The sequence below is a fragment of the Cygnus olor genome, chromosome 20 (assembly GCF_009769625.2).
Source record: "Cygnus olor isolate bCygOlo1 chromosome 20, bCygOlo1.pri.v2, whole genome shotgun sequence".
Lineage (NCBI taxonomy): Eukaryota > Metazoa > Chordata > Aves > Anseriformes > Anatidae > Cygnus > Cygnus olor.
In genome coordinates this window covers 6151239-6175965 of record NC_049188.1, presented here as the reverse complement: position 1 = coordinate 6175965, position 24727 = coordinate 6151239, and the positions used below count along the sequence as shown (strand labels likewise).

Below are 24727 nucleotides of genomic sequence, written 5' to 3'. Positions count from 1 at the left end.
CGGGGGGACGCGGGGAAGGAGGCGCGTCATCTGCACGCGCGGCCGGGGGGGAGAGAGGGAGAGGGAGGGGGGAGATGAGGTGGTGCGCGTGCGTGAGGTGCTGAGCAGGGCTGAGAGGGGCTGAGAACAGGGGGCTTAAGCTGAGGGGGGCTGACGGGGACTGAGGAGAGCCGAGGAGGGTTGAAGGGAGTGGGTGCTTGGGGGGATGAGGAGACCTTGAGGGGGGCAGGCACCCGAGGAGCTGAGGGGAGCTGGAAGTGTTGACAGGAGTGTTGAGGGGAGCAGGGGGCTGAGGGGAACAGAGGGCTGCGGACTTGTCTCTGCAGCTGGTGCATCCCGTTAGCAGGCAGGAGGAAGGCAGGGTAACCCCCTGAATGTCCCAATCCCCTCTTGGCTTCCCAGCTTCTGTGGCTGGCTGAGATCACTTGTGTGAAGCCAGGCTTGTCCACGCCTATGGCAGGCGCTAGGGATACAGCTCGCTGTCTTGTTCCCTTGAGAGCTGCACCAGCAGTTCCTGTCCTCGTCTTCCCTGCCAGCTGTATGTTCCCACCCCACGGTTGTGCCAGCACAGCTGTTTTCACGGGGCTGAGTCGAGCCAATGAGCTGTTCTAGGTTAAAAATAGCTCTGCAAAAGAAAAAGCTTATTTTTACCCAGAAGAGTTCACTGACCGTGTTACCACAGGGGCCTGCAAACAGGGAATTGCTTAACTTCCACTGGTGCCACAGAGGAATGTGGATGTGTGCACGTGGACAACTAAGAATGATGTCTATAAGGATGGGGCAATATTTAACCATTTTAGATTGTTCTCCAGGCTATCCAAGTTCCAGAGTAATGTCTTTAGAGTCTGGATAAACGTGTATTGAATTCTGTTCCAGCTCTGCTCAATTCTGAGAGTTTTTTCCAGAAAGGAATGTGTTTCTTCATCTGTGTGGCCTCCATGTGGCAGCACTTGCATAAACATAATGTTAGAGCATAGCTGTCCTTAACTGTGAGGGTGCTGTGTTCCTGCCTGGCTGACAGCATCTTTGCTTCCTTGTAGGATGCTTTGAAGCCCTGTAACTCTCATGAACAGGACTTTGGTATCCTGTCAGTTAAGTAGGCTTGTATCAACCTCCACAATATCCCAATGAGAAAATATTCTGTCTTACAGGTGGGAGGCTGCAGTTCACCAAATACATAGGAAAACACCAGGTGCTTGACTTCTGCTTATCTGATGGTTTAACAAATGAACATCCTTCCTCTGCTGATCCCATTCTCTCTCCAGATGGACTGTAGGTAGGAGCCAGTCATAATCTATTTAGAACCTAGTCCTAGTTTCCCTGGTGACATGTGGAGTTTGTTAGCCAGTTGCAGAAATAGCACACTTCCATGCTCAGTTTTTTTCTCAGATTTGAAAAGCTGCAGATTCTTGTTGAGGGCCCAGGCTTCTAGGAGAGTTAAATCACAGCAGCAAGAAAGCACGTCCATTCTGGTTAGTGGTTCACACAGACTTCAAACAAAACAGAACTTTCTTACAATGGTAAAATTCACTGTTTTGCTGACTTCTGCTAGACACTAAAAAAAAGTCCCCTGTTGACTGAGGGCCTGCAGACTTTTATTTTCCTGTCTTCCCAGTCCCCACCTTTGTACCCCATCTCCCCGTGTTTTCAGCTGAACCACAAAACTACAGGAGTTGGTGGAGGGTTTCATCAGATTTTCTGCTGCAAGCAGTTCGGAATCTTATTGCAAGAGTTCCCTCTGGTGGTCAGTGATGGGGAAATGCATAATATTTCCCTCCTGAAAGAAGCTCCTTTTGCTACTTTTATGTTGAAATAATTTCTTGTTCAATCACTCACTATTCTTCATTATTTTTAACAGCCTTTCCTTACTTAGGGCTTCTCCAGATAACAACCTTTCCCAAATTCATTTTTCTTTCCATAATTAACACTTATATTCCACTCCATTAACACGCCCTTCCACTCGTCAGTAGTTTACTACCATTGACCCATCCCTTCTGCACAAAGGCTACAATAAAGGTGGAGCCCTTCTGCACCAACGTGCATTTCTACACGGGCCTTTTCACAAGCAGAAGATTGCAGTCTGAGCTGAGTGGCCAGACAGATCTTGGCCCCAGACTCGGAAGAATAAAAGTAGATCAGTTTGCAATTCTGAAGAATCCATGGTTAATAACAAGATTCTGAAAGAAGCTGTAAAATATCAAGAGAATATTCCACTCACCTACCTGGCAGTAAAAGCCCCAGGCCTGGTTTACCTCTCCTGATTTGATTGTTCCTACCAGTCAGCCTAGAGATGATTTTTTCCTAAGGAGCAATAAAACTTTGGCAACTGATCTAAAGCCACAGTTTATCAGGAGAAAGTTTCTTGCTGAGTTCAATGAGCAAGTCTCGAAATCGTGCCAAGCAGAGGGGGTTGTAGTACGGCTGTGTAGCAATGGTCTGTCCTGGGCAATATTCAGGGATGTTAAAATAAAGAAATGTCTGGGTAAATTAAAGGCTTCACCTGCACTCTAATAGCAGCAGTGCAAGGCAACCTGTTGTTACAGAATCTTGCCCCGTCTATTACTTTGAAGGGTTAGTTTTGTAAATCTGGGCTAGATCACACATCAGTACTGTGTTATACTTCTGAAATGAAAACTAAAAAGAGGAGAAGGTGCATCTTTTACTTTCTTTTCTCTATCACCTCAAGAAATAGCATTTCTGCCGCAGAAATGTTTCCTCTACCAATTATTTCAGAATCTGCTGCTCGCAGTGGGTTTCGATGTCCTGTTTACTACTGGTGTTCACATTATATGTACGGGGCCTCTGCTGTAACCATTCACATCTGGCTTGGAAGTGTCACCTGTGCTGGTGGTTCCTGCCAGATCCCGGCTATGCGATGTCCGCCACAAAGATAGCTCTGGCAAATGCAACTCAAATTAGCTATTCTGAAAAGATCTGTGTGCAGACACTTTTAAAAATAAATATGCCTGGAGTGCGTGATCAGTAGCAAGAAGATATTTTAGTCCCACTGGATTATGTATAATGGAAGGAGCCTTTTTATTACCAGAAGCAAATTTTGTTCACACCATACTCAAGATTTGCTGTTGAATTTTACTGGGAAGTACCATCAATTCAGAGAGAAAGTGACACAAAACAGAACGTGCTGGAGGGGGTTGCTTTGAGAACTTGCAGAAATGAGGAGCGGAGCAGTCTGAAACTGAGCAGGGTCACGCAGCCAGAGAAATATTAGGAATTCGTAATGAAATTGGCTGGATGGGAATGCCAAGTGGGGTGATATTTGCCAGGTGACTGAGCTGAGAAAGTGCAGCTGTAGAGCGATCAGTTGTGGTGTTACGCGACAGCTGGGGAAATGCTGCTGCTGTTGGAGTCAGGCGTTGGGATGGGTTGTCCAGGGAGGTGGTGGTGTCACCGTCCCTGGGGGTGTTCAAGGAAAGGTTGGACGTGGTGCATAGGGACATGGTTTAGCAGGTGACATTGGTAGTAGGGTGATGGCTGGACCAGATGATTTTGAAAGTCAAACCATTGATAATAATTAAGATCCAACCTTAATGATTCTGTGATTCTATGTCAGCCGAAGCAGGAGCAAACCCTCAGCTCCATCACTGTTCTGGCCCCTTGTGTTCGAGGGGCGCAGAATTGAACTGCAGGTAGCGATGAGGACTAGTGGAACACGGAACTCATTCTATGAGAATAATCAATAAAATCGTGTGGTTTATTTAGCACAGTGCCAGTATGGCCAGAGGAGACAGGGCTTCTCTCCTGAAACACCCCCAGAAGGGAACGAGAACATGTCCAAGGGAACAACCCAGCCAAGCACAGACCGATGGGACCTCCCACAGGACAGAGAGGAGGAAAAACCCGACTTTTTTTAAGAAGCCAGGTCATTTTTATAAAAAACCCTATAGGAAGCAGAGCCTGCTGTAGCAAGCTCTGGACCGTGCTCTCCCCCCGGTGGCAGCGAGGGGCGTGAGGAAGAGGAGAAAATGGCCGCCCGGTCCTCCCGCTCCCCGTAGCCCTGGAGGGCCGGCGGCGCCGCTCTCTCCCCTCATCTCTATGGCCCCCAGCGCGTTGGCCCCGAAGCCGCGGTAGCTTCGGGTGGCGCTCTATCCCCGTTTTGCCGTCTCGGTGGTGGCTCGCGGTGCCGCTCTGTGCCGCGGCGGGCCCGTCTCGGTGGCCGGGCTGAGGGCGGGCCTGGCGGAGCCATGGCGGCCGTGAGGGGCCTGCGGATCTCGGTGAAGGCGGAGGAGCCCCGCGGCCCCGAGCCCGAGCCTATGGAAGTAGAAGAAGGCGAGCTGGATGCTATCCCCGTGAGGCGCTCGCTCCGGGAGCTCCTCCCGGTGAGGGACGGGCAGGGGGAGCGAAGGAGGGACCGGCTCCTGAGGGGGGGCAGGGTACGTAGGGGAGGGGGCCTGGGGGGGCGCACGGGCGGGGGGAAAAGGGGGCGACATGGGGTGTGTGTGGGGGGGGTTGGGGGTGTAGTGGGGAGAGGGAGCGGGCAGGGTGTGCTCGAGAGTAAAGGGGGAGGGTTGGGGGGGGTGGGAGAGGGGTTTGGGGTGTTGTGGTGATGTGGGGGGGGGGCGGCAGGGTGTCCCAGGGCGATGGGGGCACCTGGACGAGGAGCAGGGGTGGCCGTGAGGGAGCAGGGTGAAAGCCTTGGGAATGTGGGCTCTAATAGGTAGGTTTTGAGGACTATTTTTTCTGTTCCTAGTTAAGTTTAGCAGTGGTTGTATTTAATATATAAAAGTGGGTCAGAGTTGATCTAAACTCCTAAGGAGGCGTTTGCTCTGAAAACATGTGTGGAAAATGTTTTAGAAACTAATCTCTAATTAGCTGATTACCAACATGCCTGAGCTTTTACCAAATACGTGGCCTAAGAAACAGCACCCTGCTGCTGTACTCCCTTGTGCTCCATGAATCAACCCTAGACAGTGATGTTTCTTTTTCCATTTTTAAAATAACATTCTTATTTTGCTGTTGTCATCTTTTTTTCCTTTTTAATAACTCTTCACACGTGGCAACTTTAGAGAAAGTTTGACTGCATTACGAAGAAAAGTGTTTAGATTCTGTGTGCACCTTGGTATTTCTAAGCTGAGGCTGGCCTACTTTCTAGAAAAAGTACTTTGGCCAAAATAATTCTATTGCAGCACAAGGGTAAACAAAATGTTTACCCTCAGAAATAGCAAGACAAGATATGTTCTTCAGGCCACAAACCTTCACTGGGTGATGGTTTTGAGGGTGCCAGGAAGAAGAAGTCCCATTGTTCTATGTGCAAACAATGGAGGGTGACTGGTCCAGGACCTTTGTTGTTCAATGTGGTCGTGTGATTTCAGCAGTCCTCATTGATGGAAATGAGTTTTGTGAGGTGTTTTTTTTTTTCCGCACCTCATTCTCAATATTTACTCTTTTAATTTGTAGGCATGTATCAAAATGGTAATGTTTCATATTACTGGTTTTGAAATAATGATAAAAAATAGACAAACCACTTGTTTAATTGTGGCAGTGGCTTGATGTTCTGACTTCTCTTGAAACTGAAAATTGCAATTTGGAACTTAAGGAGTCAGGTATCTTCACAACATCACTGTTAAATTTGTTCATGTTTTACAAGGAAATTTTACCTGAAATAAAAATTGTAGTTAGGAAAGGTGTTTGATGACTTCCACTTTATTGCTGAGACAAAGTCAAAACCATAGCAGACACAGATACAGGAACCAGCTATTGCAAAAGGACAGAGTTCTCATAGTAAAGGAAGTTGTTGGGTTTGTTTCATGTGCTTTAACATTCGTTGATGTCAGTGAAGTTAAATGCTTGTTTACCTGTCTGTCTAGGGATGTAGCTTGGAGTAAGGATTAAGGAGAAGAGGATGGATTTCTCTTAGAAATGGCTAGATATTTTTAGCGTAGCAAGTAAGTTGCTTTCAGTGTTCATTGAGATTTCATTGCTGTTTTGCTTTGTTTCAGGACACTAGTAGGAGATATGAAAACAAAGCTGGAAGTTTCATTACTGGAATAGATGTAACATCCAAGGTAATTTTTGTCCTATGTTTCTTTGAAGTGTTTTAATTATCCTACAGGAAAGGAGGAAAGACTTCATTTCTTTCCTGAGAGGTGCAGAAGCTTACCCTCATGTTCAGATTGCTGGCATTTTTCAATAACTAGAGAATTCTCCTTGTGTTAGTTGTGGTTGGCATCCAGACAGGTCTCTCTTGTAAACTGTTAGAATTAATTTTGCAAATACTAAAATAATATTGCAAAACAAGTGCAATACGAGCTCTTTGAAATAAGTGAGATTTTTTTTTTCCTCTTGAGGTACTGACAGTATTTCAGTATTCTTAAAAAAATGAATTTTCCAAGTGGTGGAAGTGCTTGTTGAAAGAGAGATGGGTTTTTTGAGTACGGCCTCTGTACATTTGTTAGGGAGGAAAAAAATAATCTGACTGTTCCATCATGGAAGCTGAGCATCAGTCCAGGATAGCTTGTTTTCCATGCATCTTGATCCCCATTACGTTGCTGGATCTATGTTAAAAGTATTATGTGGCACAGGTATGTTTCAATGAATTATTTTTGCATTATGAAACATACAGATCTCCTCAGAATAAATAGCATTATTAATATAGATTGTTGCTGTCTGGTAAATTGTATTTTAAATACCTTGTCCTACAGCGTAACCTGTTGGGAATGCTGCTCTGATTCCTGTTTTGACTGCATTGTTTTGCATTTTACAGGAAGCAATTGAGAAAAAGGAACAAAGAGCAAAACGCTTTCATTTTCGAGCTGAGGTGAATCTTGCCCAAAGGAATGTAGCACTGGATCGGGACATGATGAAGAAAGGTATGAGTTTATCCAGCAGTCAAGAAGGAAAGATCCCTTTGTTTACTTTCTCACAGGTCCTTGTCTTGATTTATACTGTAATATTTTCTGCGTCCCCAGAGGTTTTCCCAGATCATTACCAAGAGAAATCACTTTTTTCCTATGTCTATATATATTATACTACTATAGTAATGACTATTTTAATGCCATTGCTTTTTAAACTACTTCCTAACAGTTATTGTTTTACTCCTTGCTTTAACAACACCAGAAAAGAAAACATTTTTATGTACCTTGTTTACTGTTTGGCAATGGCACCTAGTGTTACCTGTCTGAGATTTGTTTGTTGGCCCAGTGCTGCTTTAAGAATCTTTAAATTCTTGGAAAAGACCTTGGGCACTGTTTGTGTACGAGCAAAAGACTCAGTGTCCCTTGCATAGTGAGATCAGATTCTGTGCTGCACACACGGTGAAGATGGACTGATTGCATGTGTGCTGTTAGACAGCAAGCTGGATGTGTTGGAATATAAGCAGATCAGCTGAGAGATGCTCACAAAACAGATTGGCATTTTTGGCATCCGGTTGGTTCTCAAGGCTTTTTTCCAGCTGGCCACTAAGCCGTGGCCTGCAACATCAGATGTGTCCAAAGCCCTTCCACTTGTACCATGTCCTGGTCACAGGCCTAATTAGTATTCTGTCTCTTCAGTACTTCATGGAAGTGCTTTGGTAGCATTAAAAAAAAAAAAAAAAAGGTTGTAAAGCAGTTTGATGTTACTCAGTACCTTCAGCTACTGGTGCTTGTAATGTTACAACAACCTTTCTCCCTTTTTAATTCTCAATTAAGCTTTTGCATTGTGGAATAATAATTCAAGTTTGTGTTTTAGAATGGTGTACATCATGCTTTGCTTTTATTAGTTTCCCTTTAGCTTATTTAAAATGTCCGCTTTATAAGCCTATATGTTATGAATGTAAAAGCTTGCTCCATAGAAATGAGTGTCGGTTTTGTATCTCTTCGTCTTTATAGCAATTCCTAAAGTGAGACTGGACACAATTTACATTTGTGGGGTGGATGAAATGAGTACACAGGACATCTTTGCCTATTTCAAAGAATATCCTCCTGCTCATATAGAGTGGCTAGATGATACGTCATGTAAGTAAATGGAATCTTTTGTCTGTTATTCTTTTATATCAATCATAGCTGTACCTCGAATGTCTTTTTGGCTTTTAAAGTCACTGATCTTTGTCTGTCCCTGTTTCCCTTTCATTGGCCTTAGCCAAAAGAAATTTAGAAGGCAAGAATTAATAGCATATGGTGAAAATCTAGCCCACTGTCTGGATGAGTGTTTAGAAGAAAAAAAATCCCATTTAAAAATGACACAACATCTTTCCATTACTCATATTGCTGACGTATGAGGAGACCAAAAGAAGTGCATCGGTAGCTGGAAGTGTGGCTAGCGACCAGACCGGCAGGGCAGGAGAGTCACCAGTGAGGGATGTGAATTGTGTTCATTACGAGTGAAAGTGGTACTCTTCAAAATATGATGGTCCGATAAACAGAATTAGGAGCAGTGAGTGAAGCTAACTGGTACACAGAGACGGAACAAACCATGTAGCTCTTAGGAAAACAGAATCAAGGAAACATCTGATGCGGAAGGTTTTGTTGACAAACTGAAATTATCAGGAAGGGACAGGATAAAATAGCTTGCCAGTTGTGAAGTGGGAAAAATGGTCAAAAGTGTTGCTTACATTTTGACATAAATAACATGTCTGCTTGTAAGTGTCACAGAGGGTGATGTTCTGTGAGAAGATTACTGAACTGTATGCAGCTAGGGAAGTCAGTATGGTTTAGGGCTGGGAAGGAGCAGGCTTGTTGCCATATTTGTTTAGGTCATTCTCAGAGAGAAATTAGTGGGTGGAAGAAGGTGGCAGCTGAATGTGATTTACATATATTGGAAGAGGAATGTGAATTGACATTGCAAGGGCTTTTTTAGGGAGTATACGTGCAGTGAGACTACCAGAAGGATGTAAGTTATTGACAATCATTCTTTCTTTAGTGATACTGAAGACTATACAAGAGCTGTTTGCTACAGGTGGGCACTGAATCGTGGAACTGGAAGGCTTTAAGAATGTCTTGTGGCTAGAAATCCTGTAAACTAAATAATAGGACAAAGAAGTAGGAGCTGTTTTATTTATAGATGTGGCTGAAACATGACAGTTAGTAGTGCACTTCCCTGGAATGATCATGAAGGAATTGTGTACAAGTGCAAAACAAAAGTTATAGTATACTACAAAATATTAACTTTGAAGTCCATGTGTGTTACAGCTTGATACACTGCCACAAGCTGACAGAACATTTGAAATGCAACAAGCCCTGGGTAGACAATTGCAGTAAAGAGCTACCAGATGAACCTGTGATAATGCATGAACTAGCCAAGTGCACAGCTTAACATTTATATCTGAGGCTGCATTTATAAGTCTGTGATCCTTTTTCTTAACTGTTACATGGGTGAATTTAGTGTGAAACCAGAGCAAACTTGCAGTGCAAAAATGTGAGCTTCAGAACCTCAGTGATACTTTACCCACTTACAGTTAAAACACATCTGTTTTAGTGATCAAATTTCATACTGTATTGGAGTTAGCATGCTGATAAGTATAGTATTAGTGTGTGTGTGTGTATATATATATATATATTAGTATAATATTAGTATAATCAAATAATTATTAGATTACTGTAATATCACATTGTTACACTTAGCTGCAATATGCTCTGATACGAAAACTACACTTGATGAAAATCTACAGAAAAAGCAGTGACTTTTCAGCATAGATTTGTGTCACAGCATGACAAATTTTAATGTTCCCAATTGAATTACTTCTCAACATGTCTCGGTACAAAAGCATTCTGTGTTTCAAACTGGTGAACATAAAATGGTAAATGCTTTGAAAATTTGGAGATGTCAAGAGCAGGTAGGCACACAAATGAAAAGTTATTAGCCAATTGTTGAAGTTAGTATCTGTGTGTTCACCTTGTAAATCCTGACTGTTCAAGTAATTTCAGAGGAAAACTTTTATTTGGGGAAACTGTGTATAGTTTTCTTGATATTTGCATACATTTATTGCTGTCATTTCCTGACTTGTGTAAGGGTAAAGCAGTAAATGACATTTGTTGTTGTATTTGCACTGAATGCATCCTGGCAGAAAGCTTTTGCTCAGCTTGTTTCTAAGCATTTTTCATTCTTTCATTTTCAACACCTACAAAATGCTGTTAACTGGCCTAATAAGTTGTGAGTTTTACTTTAGTAGCATCTGCTGATATGTAAGACACGTACATGAGATGTACTGAATCACATTGTTAACCTATGCACACTGTAACCTCTTTGAAATGCTTGAGCAGTCTCTCCTATTTTCTGTTTTTTTTGGGAAAGATTAACAGAATTCTGCAGTCAGGTCGAAGGTGCTGTTAATTAAAAAAAAAAAAGTGAGGTCAAGGCTTATTTCTTGTATTGTTTTTGTTGTTTTTGCTTTAATCACATTTGTGTGCTAGCACATTCATGAAATGCACTGGCCCTTATTCAGTATCCTAATGTGCTGTGCTCAGGAAGCAATGTCTGATATATATGGTTGTGCATTCCAATGATTTTGGTTTTGATCAGTTGTCGTGCTTTTTGTAATGATGTGAAAGTTGTATGTCCCCCAGGTTACCAAGTGTGCTAAAGAATATGAATTCCCCTGCAAGAGATATATCTAATTGCTTTTTTGTCATGTCATTATATAAGACTGTTTCTGAACTGTTAGTAATTTCCCTCCAGTAAGGCAGTGTATGTGACTGCTTGTTGACACAAACTGCATTTTGTTTTTGTATATGTTTCTGTATGTATGTCATAGGTAATGTGGTCTGGCTTGATGAAGTAACAGCAACACGGGCTCTAATAAATATGAGTTCCTTGCCTGATCAGGAGAAAACAAAAAGCAGAGAAAACAATGAAGAGAAGACAGCTGAAAAAAACAAGAAAGGTAGATGAGATATGCATATATAGACATCATCTAGTTAAATCAATGAAACTTTAAACTTGTGCTTGGGTACTGCGTAATCTAAATTACTGAAGGAGCTTCTATCGTGTAGTTTCAGGAAAATATATTCTGCCACTTTAAAAAAGGCTTTCATCTTGGAAACCTTTTGAAGAAGCTGCTTCTTAAAAGGTGGGTTGGAGCTAGACCAAAAACAGTAATTCAGTCGATACTGAACATGTTAGAGGCAGGGTCATATTCAGATGTGATATTTATAGTGGTACATGTTGCACAGAAATACGTCTGTGTGATGTGCATGCAAAGGCAGTAGAAGGATGGGTATTGTAAGTGTGGGGGAAAAAAACAGATCTAAGAAAATATCCTGTTTTTGAAACACCACAGTTCATTCCTTTGCTTGATACAGCACCATCTTTTATGTGTACCATTCATGCTGATGTGCCAATGTATCACTTCACCACTGTGTATATCATCTCTAAATTTGACCATTGTACTTTCAAGAAAGAAGCGTACTGAGAGGTCAGTTACAAAAGAGCAAAGCAGCCAACGTACAACTAAGTGTTGCGATAAATCTGGAATCTGAATGCCTTGGTTGCAAATTCATTTTAGAAGTGTAAATAGAAAATCAGGCTTTTGCTGCTTTAGGACTGTTCTGCTGTTAGGACAATGTGATAAATTGCGGTGGTTCAAAGTACTGTACGAAAGAGTACAAAGCAAAGGGAGATGTTTTATTTATTAAGTCTTCCACAGATTTTGCTTAAACACGCTATATTAACAAAATGCAAGTGGCCAATTTCTCTATTTTGTATTTGCAGTGCTACCAAAAGCCTTTTTGTAAAGTTTGGGGTTTAGGGCTTTGTTAAACTTGTGGATAATTCTCACTCACTCCATTTTCTTCTTGTTGCTTTTCTCTACAATGCAGTGGCTCCTCAACCATCCATGTGACTTTAAAATGTTGATAATGCTTCAAGTAAGACTTGTTATAAAGTTTTTGGAGATTAGTGAATGTCTTATTTAAATGCAGCATAAATACATGTATATGAATCTTGTTGGCTACCAAGTACATATTACACCATCATTACAGCGCATCTCAAAATAAAAATTGTGTCATCTAAATTCCTCCTACGTAAACTTATTCACCTGCTCATCTGGAAAAGCGGGATATTGGATAAAGTACAAACTGTTCAATTACATCTTAAGGTGTGAGCTGCATACAGATATATTGGAGTAATCTGGCTTAGTTACATTCCTTTGTTTTAGATAAGAATTTAAGGGCTGTTTAGGGAAGCAGGAGGCTAGTCTTTACAGTGAGAAGTTTTATCATTTAAAAAAAAAAAAGTGAATGCTATCCTCAATAGATGACAATTCATTTTTGAATTTGGCTAGTTTGTCTACCTAAATTCTCTTTGGAGTCAGTTTGGTTAATTGTGCTTAATTTTTCCTTTGGGCTTGGGTACAGTTGTCAAGATGTTTTTAACAGGTGCTGCTCTCTATTACAAGTTGTTGAGCCCATTGTCAGATGGGGTTAAGATAAGCAACTCTGCAATGTAAAGGAGTTTTTTTTTTTTTAGTCTTGAGTCTTTGAAGTGCTTTGAGATCTTTGCAGAAGAAATTATATTGTTAGGTGTTGTCCATATTCACTTTTTTTTTTGAGGGCTAAAAAAAGTGACAATTTTTCTCACTGTGAGCTAATAAAAAAAATATTTATTTATATGTAAGTGCTGAAAAATCTATGCAAACATCTCATAGTATAAGTAGTTCTGGAAGTGTGCACTTTTCTGTTAGCTATTTGACTTCAAAATTAAGCCACCAAGTGGTTTTTTTCCAGATCTCAGTAAATTCAAGCTTTTGAGTAGCAAGCTGGTTCACATTGTTAGTATTGAATGCTTGCAGCATTTTAAAAGGAGGTTGAAGGAAATGGGATTTGATAGCCTTTTTGCAGTCTTGCTCTTGCTGATCTCTGTCGTACTTTGAAATGCAGTACAATTTCATTTGCTTTCAAATAAGTAAATTTATAATCCATGTGTGCTGCTTCAGGCACTTATCTGTACAGGGGCTGTCTAGTTAATGTTATTCTTATGTTATTCATACGTGCTTCAAATTTCTGTAGACGTTCACTGTTTTGATTATTCTCTAGGCTTCACAGAAGAATGGATAACACCTTCAGTTTGATTTCAGAGAATGTAGGTAATAATAATCAAATGCAACTGGAGCACTAAAATGGAGTTTTTTTTCCCAATTATTTTCCTCTTTAGGAAAACAGGAGGAAAGTTCTGATGATGAGGCAGAAGAAGGAGAGGTAGAGGATGAGAATCCGAGTGATGTTGAGGTCAGTATAGGAAGGGTAAATACTATTACGGAAGTTTGTCTCTAACTTGTGTAAAGTCTTCATAATGTTACAATTTTAACCATTTACGCTTGTAACTCTCAATTTAATTATCAAAGTTAATTAGATGGGGAAAGGACAGGAAGTGTGCGTATGCTGTTGGTGAGACGAGCATTGTATTAGAGTGTTTTGTAAATAGATTTTGAAGGCCGGTAGGGCAGCCAGCATTTAAGAGCTAGACTGGCTTCTCTTTTTTTGCTGTGAGAAGGCAATGGAAAGCAATAGGCTTTCACTATAGAAGGCAGTGCATAGAGAGAAAGAAAGGATTTAGGCTGCCCATAGATATGTGTGGGAATCAGCAAACACATTGATGGTGAGTAAGTAATTTAATCTTCACTGGTTGAATATATATAATAGATGTCATTAGTATTTTCTTTAGGAATGGCTCAGTGAACATTCATACATGTGATGGAAATCTGAATTTTGGTTTATATAAACAGATATAAATGGAAAAAAAAGCCTGTAAGTCATTGTTTGAGGGCAAGATAACCTGATAGTGTAACCATTTACATATGAAACAAACAAGTTGTCACTGTTCAAGTTGTGCTATTTATTTTCTACATTTGAATCAGTAATATAGTTTCATTTGAAAGTTTATTGAATGTTAATCTGAGATAAGGTTATGAAGAAAGAGATAAAAATATTTTAAATCTTTTGGGCAAGTTATTTTAAAAATTCACAGTAGTTTGTCAAAAAAGAAAAAGTTCACCTGAACAGAATTTGAAAAGTAACTTACTTAATAATCAGTTGATTGCTTCTCTGTAAGCAATCCATTTTCATTCAACAGTAATTTTATTTTTGAGTCCAAAATACCTTTTTTGCCCCCAAAGTTGGATGCCCTGTCCCAGGTAGAAGAGGATTCTCTCCTGCGTAATGATCTTCGCCCTGCCAATAAACTGGCTAAAGGAAACAAGCTATTCATGAGATTTGCTACTAAAGGTAAATGAACAGCTTAACAAACATAAAGAATTAATTGCATGTTGCAGTTTTATTTGTTGACTAATTAATGACTCAAATACCTGATTTTTATTTGCAAAATTGTTATTTTTATGGTAATTTTTAGGTGTTAACATTTTAGAATGGAATACACATCTAATGTGTGAACTAAATGTAGTTCAAGTTGTATGAAGATTATTGTACATAAAATTTTGTCTTGCGCTCAGGGCATTCTTCCTGATACAATAGAACAGGTTTTATGATGCCCTTCTCCACAGAGGTAAATTTCACATTTTATGAGTATGAAAATCATTTGAGATGTTTATGAGGTATTAGTGGAAATTGTTGCTAAATACAGTTGAGATATTAAATTATATTTATGAGTTAAATTAAAATGCATGTAATTTCTGGGTCATGTAGAAAATGACATATCCGTAAAGGAAAGAGAGGTCAGCAATAAGGTAAGTATAGCCTCCAGCAGTTACAGTGGCATGTAATGCTCTGTTAACTGATACGTAGAAACCGAGAGTCCCCATGGAATTAAGTTTCTGGACACACACAAAACTGTGCAGTGCTAGGACAAATTTCAGATGAGGTATCAGCAAAATTTTATCCTTCATGAAAAAAATTGAAGTAATACTGTTCTGTAGGACATATTCAGTCTTTCGCTCTCCGTGTCTGACTGGATGGTTATTTATTTTTATGCTAGTATAGTAAGGTATATTCTAAGAGGGAAATATCCCAATAATTTATGTTTTTCCTTTCAGATGACAAAAAAGAGCTGGGAGCTGCAAGGCGAAGCCAATATTACATGAAGTACGGCAATCCCAATTATGGAGGCATGAAGGGGATTCTTAGTAATTCTTGGTGAGTACAGGATAGAGGAATTGGAACACTTCAAGTGCTCAGACAAGATGGTCCAAAACTGTTCTAACTTGTAGATTTTTTTTTTCTTTTTAGTTTCTGTAGATATTTCTTAAGTGTGAATAATTTTTTTACAAAGTGATAATGAACTTGCAAGAGAAATATTTTATTGTGAAACTAAATGTTTATATTCAGAACATTAATGCAGGACAGATCTCTTACGTAAATGTATTTGTCTGTTATTAGAGTGAGTGATAATTGCACATACTTAATCCAGGACTGAATACAGCTCATTCACCGTGCCTTTTCTGTGACAGCAGTGTCATTCTTTTTATGGTGTTTCAGGAAACGAAGATACCATTCACGACGAATCCACCGGGATGTCATAAAGAAGAGGACACTTATTGGGGATGATGTTGGCTTAACTCCTCCTTATAAACATCGTCATTCAGGTAATTGATGCCAATATTGATGCTTAATTGTATTGAATCATTTATTTACATTTTTTTCTGCATTGGTTTTTATCTATGAATGATAAATTTCAGCTTACAATAATCGATATGTTTTGCTACAGGCTTAGTAAATGTTCCTGAGGAGCCTATTGAGGAGGAAGAGGAGGAGGAAGAAGATCAGGATATGGATGAAGATGACAGAGTTGTTGTAGAATACCGTGATGAACTGCAACCTTTCAAACAGTCTCGAGACCGCAGTGCAGCAAGACGATCAAGTGCAAGTGCATCTGATTCTGATGAAATGGACTATGATCTTGAATTGAAAATGATATCAACCCCCTCTCCCAAAAAGAGCATGAAAATGACAATGTATGCAGATGAGGTCGAATCGCAACTGAAAAATATTAGGTAAAAGTTTCCTATTCTTTAAAAGTGTCGTCTGAAATATAATCAGTGACAGTGCAGTCAAAGCTTAAAGACAAACTGTTGAAGCCACTATTTTAAATCTTAATGTTGTTTTGTAGTAGATGTTTTAAAGATGAAATGCAAAATACAGAAAAGCCTGTATCGGTCTTTTCTTTGCAGTTAACATATTGAAAATACAACTTTCTTTGTAGATTTCTGTATTTGGCATTATGATAATGTAAAACTCAAAGTGGAATCAGTGGACATTTAGGCAAGCAAGCACAATTAACCTCTTGCATTTCATAGCTGGGCCAACCATCCTTGGATGTATAATGACAAAAAGTAGTGTCTGTTCATTATGGGCATATTAACCAAAACTACATATATTGTAGGTAATTAAAATAACCTTAAAATGCATCCCTCTGGTAGTATATTACTATGGTTCATTATAATGTCAAGTCTTTTAACAATTCTGAAATTGTTCATTTACTCTGAATTTCAACCCATGAGGCACAGCCTTAGAGATACAAGCTGGATATCTGCATATCTGCCTTGTAATGGTTACCGAGGTGTTCGTGTGATTATTGTTATACTTCTGATCTTCTGATTCTGACCAAAAAGCATACTCTTAAAAGTTTTTATTATTCTTACCTGTTTCTCAGTAGAGAAATCCTGATAGTACTGTTTTCTATAATTTTACTTACAAGAAGATGAGAGCTATGTTAGATTTCATTTTGTTTAAGGGACTTAATTATTTTTTTTTTTTAGGAATTCTATGCGAGCAGATAGCATAGCGACCAGTAATGTCAAAAACCGGATTGGCAGTAAAGGATCATCGGAGAAAGTTGTAGATGTAAGACTACTGTTAGAAGAAAAACGTCAGCATAATAATGGGCCGCGCCAGCAAAACAGCACTGTAAAATCAGGTAATTTGAAACTCTGACGCTCTGCAGAATTATGACTGGTTTATTAAAATGGATAGAGTCATTTCACATTTGTCCTCTACTGTGACTTAAAACCTGAGGGAATTCTGTTCAGCAGCAGTTTCTGCATTTATGCAGTTAATTTTTCCTCACTAAGGTACAGAGTTGGGGATTGCTTTGGGGGAAAATGAAGTATGTTTAAGTGAGTGACATTTATTTTTATTTAATTTGTTTGCCTGTGTCTATTTTCCCCCACTTTGTCTTTTTTATTTGCTTAATTGTTGAGGCAGAGATTCTGTATGACTCTATGGGAAACAGCACGAGGGGAGTCAGGTACGAACTCAAACTTGAGACACCAGCTACTTACATGAAATAATATGTATAATGTGAATATGAAGGTATTTTTCAGTTGGCTGTCTTTTTAGTTATTTTAAATTTTGTGCTTAATTTACTTTTTTTTTGACTCCAGCATTTGTGATTTCAGCTATTTCTGACATACGTAGTATCCAGAGGATTATCTGACTGATGGGTGAAAGATACTCTTGTTTGTATCAATATAATATAGAAGTTACATTACTGTATATTATGTTTCATGTACATTTTGTGCCTCTGACAAGTTGGCATATAAATCATGTAATTCCTCTTTCCTTCGTATTTTTGTTTGAACCTTTTTTAAGACTAGGCACATCAGGCTAAATCAGACAAACTTCAGGATATGAGATTCTTATCATGGATTAAGTGTCAGTATATTTAATATTCTTATATTCTTATTTTTATTCTTCAAAATATTAAGCAGTATTATAATTCTAAAGCAAAATATCTATAATCTGAAAAGAATTATTGAAGGCCTAGCAATTATCTTACAGTCATACCTTGTGCTGGATACATACATGCTGAGCTGCTGAAATAAATGCAGCAAGCCATGGAATTACTGCTACGTTTTTGGTACGTGGACAGAATATAACCTGAAAACATTAAATATCAAATGTATTGCCAAGAAAAAAATAGTGAAATCTGGGTAAATTTTATTGCAGGCATTGCCAAGACTGAAATCTGTGTATGAAAGACTTAATGAAAAGACTATAGAAAAGATGAAAAAAAAAAAAAAAAGGACATCTGTCTAGTTCCGAGTTCTACAAAGTGTGCAATGAACGCAAAATTAGCTGGCAGAACTTAGGTAAATGCAACATGATTTTTGTCATTTTAATCACTGAAAATATCCCTAGATGTGCGGCAAAGACTGGGAAAAAGACCCCATTCTCCAGAAGTTAAGCCTCCAAGTAGTACTTCTGCTCCTCGTCGAGAACCGATATCTGATGTACACAGCCGGTTAGGAATCCCCAAACAAGATGTAAAAGGCCTCTACTCTGATACCAGAGAGAAGAAATCAGGTTAGTTTTATGAGGAAAAGGTAATAGTGCAAGTATTTGCAGTATTATATTCGATTTTAGAGTATAAGAGAAATTTCAGCTAAAAATTGCGAAGGATATTTAGATGAATGAAATTAAAAAACTTAATTAGTACATGCTTGTTCTGAGCTTTGAAATCTAAATGTTTGCAGGCAGTTTAAACTGCATAAGATAACAATATTTTTCTGGAGGTATGGTTAAGAGTAGAGGAATACTTCAGAACTGTGGTCAAAACAGGGCAGTAAAACAAGTGCAGTGAAAGCAATGGCACTTCAGACCTGTGTGTAGCGTCCTCTGCAAATGGGAAACTGAGTGAATGAGACTGTACTGAAGCTCATACTTTAATTTCAACCACTGCTTCAAGGCACAGCAAGTTCCATACCAGACATTGTGGGAGGAGTACGAGGAGTTTAAAGAGATGCAGTAAATTGCTGTCATTTTTAAAGTGCTTGTTTTTCATCTAATTAGGTAATTTATGGACCCGATTAGGGTCTGCTCCGAAGACACAAGAAAAGACTTCAGATAAACCTGAAAACCCTGTGACATCTCCAGAGGAGGAGGATTCAGAGCTCCAAAGGGTTTGGGGTGCTCTCATTAAGGAAAAAGAACAGTCTCGACAAAAAAAGAGTCGATTGGATAATTTACCATCTCTACAAATTGAAATCAGCCGGGAAAGCAGTTCTGGATCAGATACTGAATCATGATTTTACACTTTGATCCTCAAGATTGTGACTCTGCACCGTGACAAGATTTCCTTTGTCCAAAAGTTGAACACTGGCAAAGACTCTGCAGTGAAGGTTCCAGAAACGTCTCTGTTCCTTTTATACAAAAATAGATGCATATGCCACTAGAAACCTAAAGCAATCATGTTTGTCTGGAGTCTGTGGTTGGCCCTGTGTTACGTAGGGCGTTGTCATATATGTTTATTACAGCAAACCTGTAGTTAATTCTAGCCAGACACTTTTCCCCGAGCTCAGAATTTAAAAGAAGAGGCAGAAATACTCTGTATTTTTAAGAAGACCTTTTTGTTCTTAATATTTTTAACATGGAATCTTTTAACAAAATATTTTACACAATTCATCCAAAGAACAGGGCATTTCATAGCCAACACCATTGCCTTGCCCTTCTGGCTCTTACCAGCACCTTTCCTCTTAAAGTAATAACAATAATGCTTCCTGGGTAGGCAGCCAGCGAGGATAAAGCATAAAGGGAATGTCATGTTCCCTTCCTTCAAAATACTGAATGTAAATCTAAGTTAAATGTTGCAGTACGGTGAAGTTTCGTATAGAATCCATACAGCATCACTGCTCTCAAAGAATTCTGCTCATTTGTTTTGGTCATACTGTGTTCTGCTCTTGTAGGGATTGCAGTGCTCAAGACTGCAAAGATGGGTGTTGGAGAGAATCATGCAAATTCCCAAGGGTGCTTTGTTTTTGGTTACATACTGAGAAGTCATATTTCTCTCATTTCAGGTGTATTGTTTTGAAGAAATCTAACAGTTTAAAAACTTACATTTTTATATTTGTGAGAATTCTCCTGTTGGCCATGGTGAAAGCTATAGTGATGTTTTCCTACGTGCTGTTTAACTATACATATATATATATAACTGAAAGAGAAAAGGAAAACTATAGGATCACTGTCCCATGTCAATATTTTTGAATGTTCTTATTATATAGTACATGTGAATGTGCACATGGTTGACTTGTTACATTCAGCTTTTTTGTCTGCAAACCCTCTCTAGATAGGTAAAATGTTTGATCAGAGTGCAGCTGCAATTTTTTTCTTCTGTTGCCTATGGCATACATTTTGATTGTCAATTCTGAATAAGGAATGATGATAGCACATCGGATTCAGCTGAATGGAACAGGTGACAAAAACAGTGCTACATTATGACAGTCTGAAAGTGCTTGCATTCTCTTTGTGACTGTTCAGCCAGGAGAAGAGGGTGCTTGGGGGGGATCTTTTCAATGTATATAAACACCTGAAGGGAGGATGCAAAGAAGATGGAGCCAGGATCTTTTCAGTTGTGCACAGTGCTAGGATAAGAGGCAGCAAGCACAAACTGGAACACGAGAGGTTTCCTCTGGACATCAGAAAGCACTTCTGTGCTGTTCGGGTGACAGAGCACTGGAAGTTGCCCAGAGAGGTTGTGGAGTCTCCTCCTTGAAGATCTTCAGAAGCTGATGGGACGTGGTCCTGTGCAATGTGCTCTGGGTGGCCCTGCTGGAGCAGGGGCTTGGACCAGATGACCTCCAGAGGTCCTTTCCAGCATCAGAGATTCTGTGATTCTGTCCATATTTCGTAGGTTCTATCAGTCCAAAATGTCTGTGAATATTTCTTCCCCTTTCTGCTTTTTAGCAAACGATTTTTTCTCTCCCTGTGCCCACCGCTTTTTTTTTTAAATGAGTTGGAGTAGGTTTGAAATTTCACAAAAGCAAGGGATCTGCAGTTAACTTTTCTTCTTGGCTTTTTTATGGGTAAGAAAGCAGCATGTAAAATGAGAGACTTGAAGTGTTATCTAGTGACTGACTAGGCTTCATGTCTTTGTTTCCTTGTTTTGTGTCACCCTTGATTTTATATTTAATTATTGAATATATAAATATGGTTCATAAAAGTATTATGGAGAGTAAACGACTGCAATGTCTGATCACTGTAATAACTCACTTTAATGTGTGCTTTCATTAATATCCCTTCCAGAGCTTTAAAATAGAATCCTACCTTACCCGTTTCTCAAGATCCTGATAAAATTCATTTAACCAGTCTCTTTTTGCCAGTAAACCTCTGTGTTGTGTTACTGCTTTGAATCCATTACGGCCTTTCCTTTTTCTGAAAGGAGAAGGTAGATACTGATCGTGCTTCTGGTCTATGAAGATCGTCTTCTGCGTTGCTGTGAATCCTTGCATGTTTTTAAGCTCAGTAACTGGCTGTGGTCTGCTGTTAATGTTGCTGATAACCACTGTGTTTCTATGTAAAAATTCATAACTTGAGCCTGGTGAAGGATGGACTAACTGGTATGAAAGGCGGAATGGGAATGAATAGAAAGTCTCTTCAGCTGATATGAAAGATCCGAATAAATGGACACATGAAGGCAAGGAAAGTGGTGTAGGCAATGGCTTGCACTCTTGGAAGAGGAGCCATTAATACTGGGTCTGTCTTCCATGTAGCTGTAAGTACGCCTTAGAAATGCCTCTACGTTACTAGGGTCTATTGTGTTTATGGTTTGGGGAGGGGGTTGTGTGTGTTAATGAGACCACAGGAGTTTAGCTGCAAGAAAAATAGAGTTTACTGTTGAAGCAACCTACAGAGAGGATTTTTTTTTTCTTTTGGTAACTGAGTGTTTGCCTGGTTTTGGTTTTTGATGATGTACAGAGAAGCCTTGAAAAGGCATTTGCTGGTGTCAGGAATGCTACCTTTGGTCTTCCTTAGTTACCTGAACATGAATTTCTGTGTTTTGATAATTAAAAATGAGCACTGAATCTTTAGTGAATGTTTCTTCCTTAACATAGTTAACAAATCTGTTAGTCCTAGAGAGAGATTGCATAGAGAACTTTGTTGTAAGTCCCCTTCCTTCTCTTTGTGGTCAGGGTACCACAAAGATTCCACCTTCGAGTGATTTGCTGTAGAAATAAATGTGCTGATGCTGAGAAGTGCAACCTATGTATTTTACTAGAATCTACTGCTTTTAAAAACTGCAAAAAATTAGAAGTTGGGCTTTTTTTGCAGGCAAATCTGCACCATGGAAGAAAAATGTGTTTCTGAATTTGACGTGACTAGTTATAGGACCACACTAATACTTCTCATAGAAAGCTTTTCCTGCCATCAAAAATGGGAATTTTGGTGCAGGGTTCACGTGAACATATCGCACAAAGGGACCCAGCCTCTATGCCTGCAGCTCTCCTCCTGGGCTGCTTCAACATGCTAGGCTTTTTCTGTGAAGATGAATAGGTGAGCTAAGAGGGGAAAAACTAACTTATTTTCGGTTCAAGGTGGTGTTATAATGTGAAAACACAGCGAACACCTGTTTTATTCCCAATAATCACACTGGCAAACCCCCTTTTACTGGAACGTAAGTACCAAAAGGCCACTAGTGCAGCTTTTCTGAACAAAAGGGCTGCATCCCCGTCTCCCTGTGTGTAAGAAGAGGGGTCAGAGGCTGCTTTTTCCCCCCGCTGCCTGTTTTAGGGCCGCCCCCTTCCACGAGGGCCGTTCACCCCAGAGCGCACTGCAGAAAATGGCCGCCCCCGGCCCCCCCGCCCCGCCGCAGCAGTGGCCCAGCCCTCACACCCCCCCCCCCCCCTCAGAGTGGTGCGTCCCGAGCCCTTATAAGCGGCGGCCGCGGCAGTTCGCGCCCTTTCGCCCAGCGCGGCTGACGGCGTCGTGGTGGGGCCAGTGAGGGGCCGTTGGGCGCCGCCATTTTACTCCCCCCCCCCTCCGGCAGTGGTGGTAGCGGCCGTGCCTCGTGGTCCCCAGGGCTGGGTCGGACCGTAGGAGGCAGCGGCGGGGGGGAGAAGGAGCCTCGCTCCTCTCGTCTCCACGGGCAGCGCATGGAGGCGGGCACCGACACAGGGCCCCGCCGGGACGGCTTCGGGGCCTGCTCCGCGGTACGTGACGGGGCTTCGGGGGTTGAGCGGCCTCGGAGGGGGCGGCAGGGGCGGCGGAGGCCTTCTGGGGACTTTTACCCTTTTGGAAACGGCTTATCCGTTTTTCCTTTCCTTTTCTTTTTTTTTTTTTTTTTTTTTAAATCTTTTTGCTTTTGTGCTTTGGTGTGCTAAACCCTTGCGATGGAGCAAGCGTTACAACCTTCTAGTTGATGTTCCGTGGAATTTCATGTGAAAAACTTCCCTTTGTGGCAAAAATGCTCTGGCAACCAGCCCAAGGGAAATGTCTTGAGTAAAAAATTGTTTGGGGGGGGGGTCGTTGGCTACTGAAAGCTATTTGAGAAACATTTGGGTGGTTTTTAATTATTTTTAGTTACAATAAGTGTGCTTCGATGATTTTTTGGAATTACTACTGAAGTGCACTGTATTAATGCTTGTTTGTTTTTATTCCCCCCAGCAGGAAGATGTCTTGAAGCAAAGAGTAAGTTAAAGTTTATTTTCTTCTAAGCTGTACCAAGTTGTTCAGAAAGTTCCGGGCTTTTCCTTACATTACTAACAATGTAAAGTAGTTAAATACAGGACTGTTAATTGAAAATAATCTCTAATAATTACAGCTTAAAGTTAGTTACGGAAATAAAGCTGCTCAAAACTATTTTATGTCCCATTGAGCTAACAGTTAACACTTTTTACCGACAAAAGGAAAAATGTACAAGCAGTTAAACAATTACTTCAAGTAGTGGCATGCAAAAGTTGTTGGCTGTTAATGATGATACCCTTGAATAGGAAGTGCCGTCAGATGCGAGAACTGACGATAACCTTCTTATTTGTCTGAAATACAGCTACATGTGCGCGCGGTTTGATTTCTCTGGAAATCTGTCTGCTAGGCCTAATCAGGTAATGTTTATTTGCTCTGCAGATGCCTGGTATTTCCAGATAAGCATGATGTGATTAGGACTGGGAGCAGGTAGCTCGGTGGAGCTGGCCGTAATGTGAAGGTAAGTGATGAATTTCACTGGACCCTGTAGAGCTTTATGCCATCTAGAATCCAAGTTGAGAATAAATGGGTTTTATAGGTTGCCAAAAACATGAGAAGCAAAGTTTGTAGGTTCATTCTCCATAGCTTGAATCAATCTACTTTCCCTCCTTTCTTCCTCAAAATATAAAGCCCTATGATACTTATTTCCAGCAATCCTTATATTTAAGTATAGCTTCTGGGTCTCTGCTGCCGCGTATGCTAATGTCTATCAATTGATGTTACAGCCCTTCACAAGTCCTGGGAAAGGAAGTGAGACTGCAAGAGCAGGAGATTCTTTAGGGTGAGTTTAATCTGTATGCTCTTAATTCCTTGTGATGCTTTTTGGCTACAGTCTCAGAAAAGTTACATAATTGAAAACATTGTCATTGGCCATATTTCTGTGTATTCTTATCTCTAAAAGTACAATTAATGAAATTCTAGGACCAAAAAAAAAAATGCTTTATTGAGCTAAAATACTGAGGGTAAGTGGTATGAGCAGCTGTCTTCTGTACTACAGTTTTGCTGACAGCACTAGAATAGACAAAGGAACAAAGGTATTCTGTTAGAAACATATCAATTTATTTGTGGATATCATATGATGAAATAAACCAAAATTTGCTGGAATTACCGGCAGATTGAGTGGTGGTGAACAAAGGTTTTTCTGATGATATCTCTTATGGTAAGAAATGGATTAATTATTAGTGTTGTTTGGTTAACTTATCCATGCTGTTGTATTACAGGTGTTCATGCTGAAAACATGTTTGTCTGAGGAAGAAGGAATCCAAGGAAACGTGCATGTGAGCTCGGGGACTAGTCTGTGTAAACACTGCATATTTTTCTGTCCGTAGACTTTAAGAAAAGACAACAGTAATACTGTTACGATTACACACATTAAAATTCTCATAAAACCA

The 24727-nt window shown here is 40.1% G+C and overlaps 1 protein-coding gene, 1 long non-coding RNA gene and 2 other non-coding genes across 10 annotated transcripts; all 4 read left to right on the top strand.

Moving 5' to 3' along the window:
• The first annotated feature begins 103 nt into the window (after nt 1–103).
• On the top strand, nt 104–21850 carry NCBP3 (nuclear cap binding subunit 3). Of its 7 annotated transcripts, XM_040532258.1 has the most exons (16): nt 104–362; nt 498–538; nt 1152–1276; nt 3721–4391; nt 5958–6023; nt 6722–6827; nt 7827–7952; nt 10688–10816; nt 13084–13157; nt 14045–14153; nt 14918–15017; nt 15360–15466; nt 15589–15874; nt 16640–16797; nt 18021–18185; nt 18672–21850. In XM_040532258.1, exons 4-16 carry the CDS (start codon nt 4203–4205, stop codon nt 18905–18907), a joined length of 1851 nt encoding a protein of 616 aa, XP_040388192.1. In that variant the 5' UTR covers nt 104–362; nt 498–538; nt 1152–1276; nt 3721–4202; the 3' UTR covers nt 18908–21850. The 7 variants fall into 7 exon arrangements, with proteins under 7 accessions (XP_040388192.1, XP_040388193.1, XP_040388191.1 ...); XM_040532259.1 differs by lacking the exon at nt 498–538; XM_040532257.1 differs by having other exon boundaries at nt 104–538; nt 3726–4391.
• Nucleotides 21851–22537: 687 nt separating this feature from the next.
• On the top strand, nt 22538–24727 carry LOC121057918. The gene is made up of 5 exons (XR_005814018.1): nt 22538–22804; nt 23259–23282; nt 23718–23796; nt 24062–24117; nt 24557–24727. It is a non-coding gene; the product is annotated as an uncharacterized LOC121057918 (long non-coding RNA).
• On the top strand, nt 23561–23635 carry LOC121058103. The gene has a single exon (XR_005814070.1). It is a non-coding gene; the product is annotated as a small nucleolar RNA SNORD49 (small nucleolar RNA).
• On the top strand, nt 24410–24483 carry LOC121058107. The gene has a single exon (XR_005814074.1). It is a non-coding gene; the product is annotated as a small nucleolar RNA SNORD65 (small nucleolar RNA).

Excerpts from the sequence above, each read along its gene's own strand:
- NCBP3 (XM_040532259.1), top strand. The coding sequence starts at position 4,203 with ATGGCGGCCGTGAGGGGCCTGCGGATCTCGGTGAAGGCGGAGGAGCCC. Across the intron at positions 15,018-15,359 it reads GGGATTCTTAGTAATTCTTG|GAAACGAAGATACCATTCAC; the intron begins GTGAGTACAGGA and ends ATGGTGTTTCAG. Across the intron at positions 15,467-15,588 it reads TTATAAACATCGTCATTCAG|GCTTAGTAAATGTTCCTGAG; the intron begins GTAATTGATGCC and ends GTTTTGCTACAG.